This window comes from Solea senegalensis, linkage group LG14 (assembly GCF_019176455.1).
Source record: "Solea senegalensis isolate Sse05_10M linkage group LG14, IFAPA_SoseM_1, whole genome shotgun sequence".
Taxonomy (NCBI): Eukaryota; Metazoa; Chordata; class Actinopteri; order Pleuronectiformes; family Soleidae; genus Solea; species Solea senegalensis.
Genome location: NC_058034.1, coordinates 5158481 through 5172634, shown reverse-complemented (window position 1 = coordinate 5172634; position 14154 = coordinate 5158481). Strand labels below are relative to the sequence as shown.

The window sequence follows — 14154 nt, the reverse complement described above, 5'->3', positions numbered from 1 at the left end:
GTCAGGAACGTGTGTGCATGCATGTAAGGTACACCTTAGTATTTGCGTGAAGGTGCATATTACCAGCCCTGTTGATTGTCAGTAATGATAGCTCACCTCAGATGTGTATTTTCTCCTCTTTTAGACTTTACAATCATGCATATTAGCTGAAGGTGGTTGGTCAGTACTTATTTCAGTTGAAACACAACTCTTAAAGCGACCTACAGACTGATAGAAATCAGTGTTTTTTTATCCATTATCCTAAACAGTTTCTTCTTTCCTCTGTTATGCATACTCTTGGATTTTGCCATATGAAGATTACTGTATAGGGTATTGTATTTTGATTCTCTCTATTGCACTAAATTAATGTCTGTCCTATACATTTTTGAACCAGTCGAGTGAGAGTGTTATAATGTTTACATGGGGGGCGGGGTGTATACATATACATGCCTTTGCTGTAGCTCAAGGTGTCCAAACTCATATTTCCTGTTCATCAGTGTTATTGTTTAAAAGGAAACCGTTAAAAAACCCTAAATAAGCTGACAACCAGGTTAACTCCTTCTGTTGCATAAAATATTTCTTGAATTTAAACTCCTGTCTGAATGCAGGGATGAAAGCTTTTTGTTGCTATGATGGAATTCTGTCAGTTGGATTACAGTGAGACCAAGTATGAGGGGGGTACGGGGGGTGGAGTGGCTCAGTGGTTAAGACCCTACCTTGTGTACCAAAGACATCATGGTCGCAAGTTCGATTCCACCCCTGGCTAATTGTACTTGATTCCATTGTAAGTCGCTTTGGATAAAAGCGTCTGCTAAATGACATGTAATGTAATGTAATGTAAAGATAAATGCAGACAAAAGGGCTAAAGTGTTAGTGGCTGATTGAAACGGAAAGATGTAGAACATGTCTATTTATTGAGTAAACTGACAGTCTTGATGCAAATATTAATGTAGACCAAGCGCTTGTGCACAAGCTTTTATGAACAATAAATAAATAAAAACACAGTGAGACTGAATTGTGGGAATTGGGTAAACTCTTGCTTGATGACGTACATGGACCAAATTACAACTGTTGTTCCCTGCAGCAATAATATTAGGGCGTGAATAATTATATTTAATAATGATCATTATCTAGGAAAGCAATGAATTGACATTGACATATTGATTAATTATTAGATTTTATGTCATATGTGACTGTGTGGGAAAGGCAAATGATTTACATAGCTCCGGGGCCGTGTAGGAGATTTAAGGAGATCTATAAATTCTGTAGAACCTCATCATAAAAGTTCCCTTTTTGGGGCTGTTGTTACATAAGTTTACTTTCCTTCTGCATCCTTTTGCACATGCATCTGTAGGGAAGGAAACCTACAACACTACATGAGCTTTTAAACAGTAGACGATCACCACCACCTGTGTTGGGCACTAAGAGCAAAATGACAGAGGCACAAAGGATGCTCTGTTTGTTTGCCAGCCATTGGGGGTATCAGAACATAAAGGTGCAGTTGGAGGTAACAAAACCTGCCTTGGAAAATGGTGACAATGTTGCTTTAGCCTTTGCAGGCAGATCATCACCTCACAGTGACTATTTCCATTCAGTGGCCTTGTTTTTTTTTACTTTTATGGTCCTGCTATACCATATACCTGCTGTGATTTACAACTTGTGTTAATCCATGTGCTTAGAGTTTCTGTTCTTTTAAGCTGTGCCTTGATTAGATGTCCCTGTGGTAGTCTTGTTGTTCTAGTGTCAAACTGCAAGATTTATGGTTTAGAACTGTGAAAGGATATTTTCAGTGTATAGATGTAGTTCTCTGGTAGCTTGTATTTACCCCCAATTTAGCCATTTCAACACAATTTTGCCACCGTCTGTCTTTATGTTTATCTTATATGGTCAACCAATATGCAGATGCTGATCTTAGAATTTCTTTTGGCCAATATTTTCAGCCAGTCGCTCCCCCCGTTATTTGATAAAAACAGTTTAACAGTAACAAAATAGACACCTACATTAGTACACAGCCCGAATTGTCTGCCTCTACAATCTGCATTGCGTGTCTGTACTTTAATACTGTAATACGTCTTCTTTAAATAAAAACGATTTAGGTATATTTGTATGAAACTAAATATTAAAGACATGAAATGGGGAATTGAAAACTAGACTTCTTCAAAGTTACTTGTGGATGAAAAAAATCATGTCCTAGCAGCATTTATAAAGTCCCTGACAACAAAAATGTTTACATGGCATAAATAAGTAATAATCCACTGGTGCTGATTATTAAAAAAAGGTCAAAGCACACACCTGCACATAAATGGGAAACGCTGCAATTGTCTGACTGTGTCTTACCAGCTTTCAGTGCATCTTTCATACCTTTTTAAATCTCTGACTTAAGATTCAGCAATAAAATGTTTTGATTCAATGCCGGGAACTCAGTATCTCTGTATTGGAGAGTCCATCTTTCTGTTGTTGTAGCACGCCACGATTTAGCACTGAAGCATGGCAGCGCTAGTTCCATGTGAAGAGACGGAGCTGGACTGGCACTCTAAAGTTAACCATTCTTCCTGTCCATTCAGCCCTGAGCGTTCTTTTGCCTGCCAGCCGTGCTGTCTCCTAGCTGCACGGCTCTATGCAAGTTGAGGATTTACACCGGCACCTTTTTAAAAACCTTAGTAAATGTGCGAATTCAGGCAACACCTTAAGGGTAGATCCAGTGTTAATTCAAATGGGTACACACGGGTTTATAATGTTTATAACGTATCTGCTCAGAGCTAATAACCCAAAGGCAGATTGCAAGAAACATTTCCCATGTTTCCCATGAAGTTGGGTCAAGTTTGTCTCTGCAGTTGTCTAAGGGGTGTTGGGGTAAGCGGCTATAAATGGATGAAGATATGTGTATTGCCTCATTATGGCTTTCATAATCAATAAATCTGTTGATTGTTTTTTTGATTTATCAATCCATCCATACAATATCAACTTTTTTTCCTAAACCTTCTAAATGATGTTCGCAAATGTCTTGTTTTGTCCACAGACCAAAATTATTCAGTTTATATCATGTCTTTGCAATATGGAGCAATACAGTCACCAAATGTTCACATGTAAGATGTTGAAAAATCAGAGCGCTTATTTAATTATAAAAAATCCCAAACCAATGAATCGATTATCAAAATAGTTAAGTATAAAATTATATTAAAAGTTGATTAATCATTGCAGCTCTACTTCTCATGTTTTATTCCATGAGGACAAAAAAAAACCCTGAAGTGTAAACATCAGCAGCTTATGTCTTGGCACTAGATTCTTTTTCTCAGCCTTGTATTCAGAAGGGACTTGGTTTCATCTTTGATTTATCTTGGTTTTGCACCCTACAGCCACATTGATGTTATTTAGATGCACATCAACGTCTATGTTATTAGACTATTGGCTGTCCACCAAACGCCTCTTTTCAAAGTTATACAGTTGTTATAGTTCTTTCTTAAGTTTCACTAGAAACTAAATATTGTTCACACGTTAATTTTTTCCAAGAAAAGGTGGGCCTGTCGTGAGTGCTGAGTGCAGGCCAATGGCCTGAGGCTCCATGAGTAGTGAAAAGAAAACACTGCTTTTGTGTTTACTGTGTTGGTAAATGACATTGAAGGTGGAGATTGTCATGTCTTAAAGGTAGCGACTTGCGTGTGTGGAAAAGAGGGTGTAGCAGAGTTAATTAATGTGACTTTTAGACAGCATAGAAATGTTTCTGGTAAACAGAGAAATTAACTATTTGCCGTGCAAGACTTTCGTTACTTAGTAGGGCTGTGAATTGGCAAGATATTTCACCGGACTCGTCTATAGACAAAAAAACAGACAAAAGAGACAATGAAGAAGACAGTAATTATGGAAACTTGCTTGAGATTATGTGAGGAGGTTCGCTGGTACACAAGTGTACAACTTTTGTGCAGTTATAGCGGTGGCTGTCATCCTTGATGGGATGGTCTTGTTCGTACTGCAGTGTTTCATTTTCGTGGTTATTGCGAAAGCTTTTTCTGATGCAGACCCCTGTGGGCATATAAACGTATAGGGAAATGTGCAGAAAGTATGACCTGGTCCTAGGTGCTTCAGCCGCATCACTTGGATTTGAGAACAGTAAGATAAAGATAAAACAATAAAACTTGCTAGCATAGAAAGTCTCATTGAAGTTGCTCTTGGACAAAGGCAGTCTTATATGAGACTTTTACTAGAACTTGAAGAGGCACTCACTATTCACATTTTAGATCAATGCAGTGGTCTTTGTATTAATGATTTTGTATCATATAACCTATTACCAATGTGTATTGTTTAATTGTTATACCCGGTAGTTCTGTTGAGAATTGTAGATCATTCACTTCCATTAGAAAAAGGAACTGCTTTCCTTTTTCCTGCCCTACTAGAGAAAGGCACTATTTTTTCCTCTCTGGTTTCTCGTCCTCCCCTCCCCCTTTCTTGCTCGCTGCTCTTCAGTGTTTACCTTTCTGCTGTGACTGACGAACCCCCAAGCTTGTTTTGTGTGTGTGGGTCCATTTCTGTCCTTTTCATGTTCATGGCTTGGTCTTGTATGTAGCAAGTGTTTGTGGCTGGGGGCAATACAGAAAGAGGCCCTGTTTATGACTGACGACACACACAACACCACTAAAGAACATTATGTACTGAAGCAAACGAGGGCATTTTTTTGCTGAGGCTTATATTCAGACACATGCCAACCAAGTAACATCCTCAATATTATTAACATCAAATTTACTTAACTAAAGCTGCCTGTGTTGTACCAGATCGCAATATGTTCCAAATTACCCACATTTGTAATGGACATTATGAGCTAATATGGGTTCAGGTTTGCAAAATATACTATATGAGTATAATATTTTTTAAGCCCTTTCATTTGTTTTACTTTGTTGAACTAGTCCTGATCTTCACTGTTTTCACAGGAGTATGTAAAGGAAATGTTTCACCAAGCTGCAGCACACCAGTACACCATGTACTGAGGGGAAGATTACAGGAGTTTTTTTTATGCCTCGCTGTGCTTGCTGATGCATACATTCTGACCAAGAGTGCATATGTATTGTTGTGCCCACACCCGCGTCAACGCTGGAATAATAGCTTCTCCTATCAAATTTCATTATATCACATGGCTGCGTTCTGCAGTCCTTTTGTCCTGAGCTAATGTTCCTAAGTCACATTCCCAAACCTCTTTGATCCCGCTGTCTAACACTGCTGCGATTCACCACACAGCCACAGCTTTTCTGTTGCCACCATCTCTGTGTCTTAGTATTTGGCTTGTAATGAGAGAGGTGTGTCCTCAATTTCAATAATGTCACACCTTAAAAAAACTGATGCATTAGGCTTTTGATATAGTTTGCCCTTTTGACACAGATGTTATTAATATGTTAATTATACCTGATAATAGTGTTCTTGCAGTTCAAATAGATTTAATTGATCAGATGATACATTTAAAAAAATAAATAAAAAAAATAATATTCTTTACAATTCAGTCATGTTTATAAAATTGTTGTATATTTTCTTAAAATATGGTAAATTAATTTTTTATTGATGGTGTAGTCTAGTACCACTTCATTATGAATCAACTTTACATGCTTTAAAAGAGCATGTAGCACAAATTAAATGTGGAATCTGAATCCATTAACTTTTACACAATTTACTGTAAATTTATTATAAAAGCGAATCAAAGAACATTTGTCCAGTGCGGTGCTGGGTGTACCCAATGTGTAGTTGGTCATCTGAAATGGGGCATTTGTAATTTGGTAGGACAAATTCTGTGAAATTTTGTTCTGTATGAGGAGCGTGAGTGAGTGTGATCTTACAGGAGCGGCAGTCTTTCCTCCTCACTCTGACTTGGCCTTCTTGGTGCCACAGACTAGTTTCCAAATAGAGGCGTGTCTGTTCATTCACACAACATCCTAGAGAAAGGCTCCTGTGTACATTTTGAAGCATTTCTGTGCGTCATAGACCCAGTGTACACACATGAAAAAGACAAACAAGCTGTACCAACAATTTTAAGTAGCATGGTTTGTAATAGCCTATGCCTTTTCATTATAACAAATGAAGTGCTTCTATGAGATGGTAACTATCTAGCTTTAATGAGAAACAGAATGAGGATTTGTCATGCAGCAGGAAACTACTGAGCCTGCAACAGTGTTATTTTATGACACAAATCCAGTTCCACTTGGACATGAGTGTGACATAGGTGTGAACTTGGCCCTTTGCAGATCCACTGTTTGAACATGTTTTTATCAATGAAAGTTGATTTAGTCAATCTCTAGTCAATCTCCTAGATTGAATATATTTCCATAACTCCTTGGTTGTGCAGTCAACTTAATCTTTTTTATTTTCCACCTGCTTGCCTGTCCCTAGTAGTTAAATAGCTCAGCATCTCTCCTAAATTGTAGAGGAGAGAAAGCGATATTAAAAAAAAGATTGCCCAGACCTAAACCTTAAATTAGAACCCACAATACACTTCTTTCTCTCACAAGTTGAGATCCAGGTTCTGATGCTTGGTGCAGGCCTGGGTCATAATGTGTTTGTATGGAGGGTAGTGTGTGTCATTATTCCTCCAATACAGCAAGTCAGCTCACAACATAAGCACTTAGTGAAATGAGTCTGCCACTCCAGCCCCATCAACCACTTATAGGCTTTACACCATTCAATAAGAGGAGCAACAAATAAACAAATTTCTCTTCTTAGTTAGCTGCCCTCCTTCACATTATTCTCACTAGCTTGTAGCTAGGATTTTGTTGTTGTTTATTTTCATGGAGTAGCGAATTGCCCTCTGTCAAAAAATGTGTCTTAAGTAGAAACAGTTGGTTGGAGCGCAAACACTTTTGTCCCCCATTGTATGTTGTTGTTTTGAAGAAAGGACACATGCAGGTTGTGTGTGCATGTTGGGGGTATGGATATTCGTTGGACAATTCCCAGGGACAGTAGCTCATCAGTCCAAAACAAGAAGTTTCAACGTCTTTCATTGACAATTTTTTTTTTTTTTTTAATTTTTAATTTGACAGTATATATATCAACCATTTTAATTCCAGATAGATGTCAATGCCTTTGCCAAAGAAAACCTCATGAGGGCCCCAAGCTGACTCTGTGGGTTTACATAGGAGAAAGAATGTATGACTAGCACTGGGCCCAAGATTTACTACACATACAAGGAACAATATTTGCCAGTCGCAAGGTTCTTCTGGTGCCAGTTTGGATGGCAAATGTAACTTTGGTGACATGGTTACAAATGGGGTCAGGTTAAGGGCTGTGAATGTACTAGTGTGTTGGCATGTCAGCTTTTTACCAGTTCAACCACAATGTCCTGGCTACCTCAAGGATGCACCAGTGGGAGGATTATGGAGGATCAGCAGGCTTTGCTGCTCAATGTTATTCCATGGAGGAAAATTAGAACACACATGCAAACTTCCACATATAAACGCTCTGTCCTCTTTTTAGGCTCTGCCCTCCCCTTGCCTCCTCCCCCCTTTCCTCCAAACAGTGACTAAGTGTTTGTCCCTGCCTGGCAGATGTGTTGACCTACTTTTACTGGTGATCCCTGGTACATCTCCCTTGCCTAACAGTCCACCTCTGCCCATGTGTATCCTGTTTTCTCTCCCCCCTGACTGTTATTCTTTTGCCAGCTATCTAAATGAAAGCAGAATGTCAACTCTGACGATTTCTTGTCGGAGATGTGGCTCAGCATATTTGCAGGGAAACAGTGTCGTGCTAATTCATGTGAGGGGCAGAATGATATAGGTGTATTTTTGTGGCGGAAAAAAAGATATAAGGCCTGGAACATCAAAGAATTTAAACCAAAAATAAGTGAAATCTTTTGGAGACCAGACAAACATTCAGCTTGAGATGAGATGAGATAAGAGCTGCATTTGCATTTCCATTTGCACCACGAAGCAGGTGATGATATCTGACTCATTGCTGGCAGATACATTTTGTCGCTGCAGTTTTAGCTTAATCCAGTCATTTGGTTCAGTGGAGTACAGTTGATTTAATAGTTATATCCATGTCCCCTGGGTCTGAATGGTCCTAAAGGCAACAGGATATCAGGGGATTTGGCTGCTTGGAACCAGCACAGACGGTGCATCAGGAGATGTAGCCAGTATGTCTGTCTTCATCTGTCCAAAGCTGGTAATGTCTGTTTAGCACATACTGAATTTTACACTGTTTGCAGTTATTTAGTCATCAAAGGGAATGTAAACGACAGAAAGACTGGTGCTTGTGAATTTGGGCAGTGAACGTGCATAGAGGGAGAATGAACACCATATTTACTGGTTGCTCATTAAACTCTCCTCAAGCTCTTCATTAGCTTGGCATTGACCCATGTACATGTCACACTTGTGTGTAAACTTACTCTCACAGTGTTCTCTGTATTTCTCTCCAGTTGTGGTTCGTAAGTTCCTATCCATCTATTGCATAACCATTTAAATTGAAATGTAGGTCATGGCATACCCCTGAAGCCTTTTCTTCTTTTTTTTTCAATTGTCAGCTTTTTTTTTTTTTGTGATTCATTCATGAATATGATGCAGAACGGGGGTGGGAGGGTAGGGGATCATTCACCCTTGTTTCACAGTTATGACTTAAGTTCATTTGTAGCTCAGTAAGTACATGTTCTTTGCAGTCTTGATTAGTTCCAGAATGTAGTTTAATCTCTGCTTTTGAATATTTACCGTTTCCATGGCCATCTGTGTCTCGGCTGTTTTCCGTTTAAACATTGCCCCAGGTACATTACAGAAAATACTAACATTTGTATTGGTTGTCAGTCACAGAAGTTTATGCAGGATTCTTTACTTTGTGACGTATTTACAAAGTAAACCTACACTGTGTGTGACCTGTTTTTCACCACTGTCTATTTACTTAAGTATCTTATCAGCGATTGACAGTCTTTTAAATAGGGGTGTAACAAACCTCTTCATACGTGGCTCAGACCTTGACCTTTGAACCACTGTCTAGTTGGTTATTTATTTTTTGGATAGTTGGGGGTGGCTTGAAAGACCTGGGGGTCTGTAGACTCCATCTTGATGTAATAACAGGCAAGAATTGCCGATCGTGATTGGATCCAAATCCATTGTTGTACTATTAGGTATAATATGTGATATTCAAATATCACATATTATACCTAATAGTACAATAATGCACCTTGTTCAGTTGATGTGTGTTTAAATGTTCGGAATAATGAGAAGGTTGGGGGACCGTGATACAAAATACCACAAAGCAAAACAAATCAAATCATACCAGACCTTGTGAAACCTTGGAATAATGTGTGTGTTCCAAGGTCTTTAATGGCTTTGTGGTATTCTGCACAAACCTGCAGTACTTTTAATTCTTATGGCTTTGAATAAATGGATCATGCACATATTCAACAGAAATGATGGTGTTTTTCTTACAGCTGCAAAGTTCTGACTGAAGAAGGAATAAAAAAACCCATTTCAGATCATTGAAAGAAGTCATTTGACCATAAATGTAAACAATCTATGTATATAATAATTATGACCGTACATTTAGTTTTCTTTAAAGTTTAGCCATTTTCTTGTATTTTCTGTCTCTCTATCATCTGCTACATACATGTTATATGACAATGATTCTTTTATTATTGTTACTACTACATTATTTTCATAATATTTTTTCACTTAGTGGTCATATGTTGTTTTTCATTTGGTCAAATTTTAGGTAATAGAAAAACTCTTATCCGCAGGGATTGCGTGTTGTTCTTTTAATTTCCTGGCATTCCATTTTTACAGCTGACTGTTACATAACAAAGCGTCCTCACTAAAATATGTGCATACATGCATGTTTGAGTGGTGGAGATACATGAGACATTGGAGGATGCAACACAACATAGTTTCAAGCCATGAATCCAAGTATAGCCTGGAGCCTATATAATAAGCCCATGGTTCAATTTTACTCCTTCATATCGATACACTCCTATGCTCTTGGGTTTCGGTCACTGACATTGTGGCCTTTAGAGGCCTTTACAGTGTATGCAAATACTCTGAGGATCATATAGGAACATGCGTAGATTACATCATCAGTATTTATATATTAGTATTAGTATAACTTTGAGCAAGCTTTCCTGGTTGTCGTCGTCTTTGTGGTATTTTGAACAAAGAGCATGTTACCAACTGGCCGGGAAAGTGTGTACGTGGAAAGTATGACCAGGCACTTAATCTTATCAGAGCCAGTGAGTCAGTAAGCATGCACCGTGTTGTTTGACCAAGATCTCACAGTGCAGCAGTCATGTATGGCTGTGTTGAGACCTGCAGGAGGTTACAACCAGAGACGGATCTCATTCCTATATAGTGTGTCTGTGAGTGAGTCTGTGTTGTGTTGTGAGAGGCTGGTTCTTGTTCAATGAAAGTATAGAATCTGCAGGATAAATGTATGACTGGAGGATGATGACTGGGTCATCTTTAACTAGAGAATTTTACCGTAATGTCATCTTTTTTCTAAAACTAATTTGGTAAATTCGATATTGAAAAAATGGATCACTATCAAAGTGTAGATATCAGTATCATTCAATAGTGTATCAACCTTTTAAATTAATAACCAGCCCTATTCATAATGTTCAATTACTGGCCCCTTTAACCTGTTTCCTTTACCTTAACCTTCTCATGCCATGTCCTTGCTTTGTGTTTCTGTCCACTATTTGCAATGGACAGTGGTGTCTTTCATTGGTCCAGCCCTAGCAGAAATATAAATATCCCTACAGAAGCACCGCATTTTGTATTTTGACACAAGCAAATGTATTGATAAATTTGGTAAATGACACTTGAGTTGACCTGAGTTAAAGTTGTATCAATATTTAGATCAACTCATTATAGTTTAGTGAGTTGTCATTAGCTCATAAATCTGATGCAGCACACTGTACAGCAACTTAAAGATCCTCTGACTTAGCATGGTGTTCTTGTCATCTTTCAGTCATCTCAAATGTTATTTAGCAGAATCCTGATGGATGGTCCTTCCAAATGACAGGCCACTGACTAGCACAGATGGGTGTGTGTGTGTGTGTGTTGTCTGAGTCTGCAGTGCTCCTCTCCCTCCTTTTTGACAGTCAGGCTGACAGGGTGCTAACGCATCTCTCCATGTGTCCCAGTCTCTCCTGTCATTGATATTCAACTGCTCAGGGGGAAATGGCTCAAATTTCAGAGTCACATGGTGTTTGTTTCTGAGCTGAGTCTTTGTGTCTTTTCACATTCCTGTCACTGATGCAACGTGTTGTCACAGTCTCGATTTAGCTTTGCATTTAGTATTTACATAAGGTATATAGGCCTTTCCCATATTGGGGCTTGTGCTCTGTATTAGTGCATGCATATAGCTATTACTTGGGTATTTGAGCTACACAGAGTTGAATGAATGGCTCTAAAACAGACTGCTGACTGACTTGTTATAAACGGCTAGATATAGCCATAGGGTAAGTCATGATGTCCCTTTAATTATCACAGTACAATGGTGGCTCAACTTAATCTAATTTCTCCCACCACAGTCTTATAATAACACAAAAGTTCTTGACTTCTTGTGTTTTGTTTCTTTGTAAAGCTGTGTTCATCACTCTTTGCTTCATCGTTGCCCATTGTCTCTTTCTCAAAAATGCACTGAACTGTGTGTCAAATTTAGATCAGCCATTTGCAAAACTGAGCCAAATCTCACCAAATTGGCGACCTGGTGTATCAAAATGTGTTTTACTTTTCTCCACAAGCAGGGGAAACACTAGCGTCTGCGTCATTGCAGACAGAACATGTTTAGACAAACCGCTTGTCAGCTGAGCTTTGCTCCATACTTCTATATCCATACTTCATTTTTAACCTAATTTCTACTATGCTGTTAGGAAAACCAGCTGAGACCTAGCTGATCATTTTTCACCTTGTCTGCTTTACATTGCCTCAGGTGGTCGTTTCCCATCTCTGCTGAGCTGGTACATTCTTGCATGCATTTTTTCCCCCATGGAAATTATGCTCTTTATGAACATGCATACAAAAGCAGCAGCGCTTCTCATATTTTATGCTTCAGGCTGCTGTTTTGTTGCTGCACTAATGTACTGTACGTTACGGAGGAGACACAGTGGTTTAGAATATATCTCTTTAGCCAGGAAACCTGGCACTGACTAAGCAAAATGTCAGGATGGAAACAAAATAAATGTTGACCGTCTTAACTGAAGGGACTTTTATCCAGAGCTTAGGCAGAAAGGAACAAGAGTGGGAAAGAAGAATGATGTTTGTGTAGACTGTTTTATTTATTATTTTATTTTTCTCAATTTCTCAATTTGTCAGAAAATGTTGACAGATGCTGGTCGCCATTTCCCAAACTTCAAAAAAAAAAATCTTAAATAATTTATTTTGTCCATAAACAAAGAGAACAAAGATTATGCAGCTTTAATGAAAATGAGCAAAGTGACCAGAACACATTCACAATTAAGAATCTGAATCTGAATAGTTAATCAAGTAATTATTTGATTAATTGACTCTTACAGCCCTAAACCGCTGACTCATTCTTTGCTTCACCACATGTAATAAACAGCTTCTTTTCCTCCACTACACTCACAGAGCTTTTTCATTGATGTGGAAAAAGGGATTTTTACATGTTTGATGAAACTACATTGTACGTTTGTATGTCCTTCATTTATAACAACTATGTTGCATTTTACAAACACATTTTTCTTTTTCATTTTTGTGTTGCAGGTACCCTAGTCAAAATGTGTTTTGTACGGAGCAGAGCTTTTCTGACCCAGGTCAGTCTGCCGGGGACAACAGTCCTGACGCCCCCAAACAGGAGCAGGAGCAGGACTCCAGGCAACACAAGGTTTGTGATGAACACCATGATATACAATTGTTTGAAAGTGTTTATCAAATAACAGTTCAGTTTCTTAATATCCAATTATGTAAACCACTCTAGCTGTTTTCGGACATCCAAAGCCACAGCAGAAACAAACAAAGTACAATATTTAGTCTTGGCAAGATTGCTGGTTCATCCTTTTGGCTGGCTGAGCAGCACTGTAGGTATTATTAGACTGACGGCTCTCAGTGAAATGTATGACTTAGCAGAACATCAGGAGGTTAGAGTGGTTGGAGATAAGCCGTACACTGTGGTGACCCACTAACCCAGGAGAGAGTAGGAGTATCCATTTGTGTGAATGATTAGGCAAGGTCTTGATTTATTGAGGCCACTTTGTGTGGTGGGAGGGTGAGGGTGTTATGCAAGTCTTTGTATCTCCCACTGAGATGTGAGCTTTTGAAGAAATGTCATTTACTTGACCTTATCTCCTTTACTGAACCGATAATGTTAATGTGTAGTTGGAAAAGGCTAAAGCATGCACTTTAAGCCCTTTTCCATTGACACTCCACCATTAACTAATCTATACATTTGCACTGATAAACGTTGCTTATGTTGCGTGCACTTGGGGAAAAAAAAAGGAAGATAAAGAACATACTGTAAACATGAAAAGAATATGTTGCACAATCCCCTGTCTGTTTGCCTTCACCTCATGTCTTGTGCTTTCATTGGCTATCGCTTGTCCCTGCTCTCATTGCTCATTACATTATGAGCGCATACATTTTTCACTGCACAGAATTTGGCCTCTACTGTAGTTTATGAGTCATGAGTCACTTAGATTTTGATGTAGGTTTTGTGATTTAGCACAAATTAACTGCCATGGAGCAAATGTACTTCTGAGGTTTTTCATGTTATTTCCAAAAAACTGCCAACCAGTGGTAATTCTAATGTATTTTAAATCTGTCAAGAGGATGTCATTCCCTCCATTCATAGGAGGGTAGCAGTTTGCTTGCAGTGAGCCAGTGTTGGCTCTTAGCAGGGTCCCCCTGCTCTCATGAATAGAATTTTGTTAATATTTGTGTGAATGCAATAGGACCAAAATGAACAATAATTTAGGGAAGTGAGTGAGTGTTGTTTTAGGATGCGTGCGTGAGGCAAGAAGAAGGGGAATCATTGTTTGTGGTCCACCAACAAATGTATGACAGGGCAGTTGAACAGGCCTGGCGGTCTGTGACTGGCCTTTACAAGACGGTCTTTGTCTAGCAACAAAAGGCTTTTTCAGCGCCTTAGTCACAGTGACCTTTTGCATTTAAAACTTGTAGACACAAATAATAAAATGAACATGTAATCTTTTGCTAACAATTTGAATGTTTGTGCTTTGATGTCAGGTAGTGATCCTTTTATAGA

The 14154-nt window shown here is 38.7% G+C and overlaps 1 protein-coding gene across 4 annotated transcripts in view; it reads left to right on the top strand.

Annotated features, from left to right (window-relative positions):
* suco (SUN domain containing ossification factor) overlaps positions 1-14154 on the top strand; it is a 34835-nt gene that overhangs the window by 2783 nt on the left and 17898 nt on the right. For all 4 annotated transcript variants that reach the window (XM_044043329.1, XM_044043328.1, XM_044043327.1 and 1 more), the window contains exon 2: positions 12657-12777. In XM_044043329.1, coding sequence (XP_043899264.1) covers positions 12657-12777 — 121 coding nt within the window. The remainder of the gene's footprint in view (positions 1-12656; positions 12778-14154) is intronic.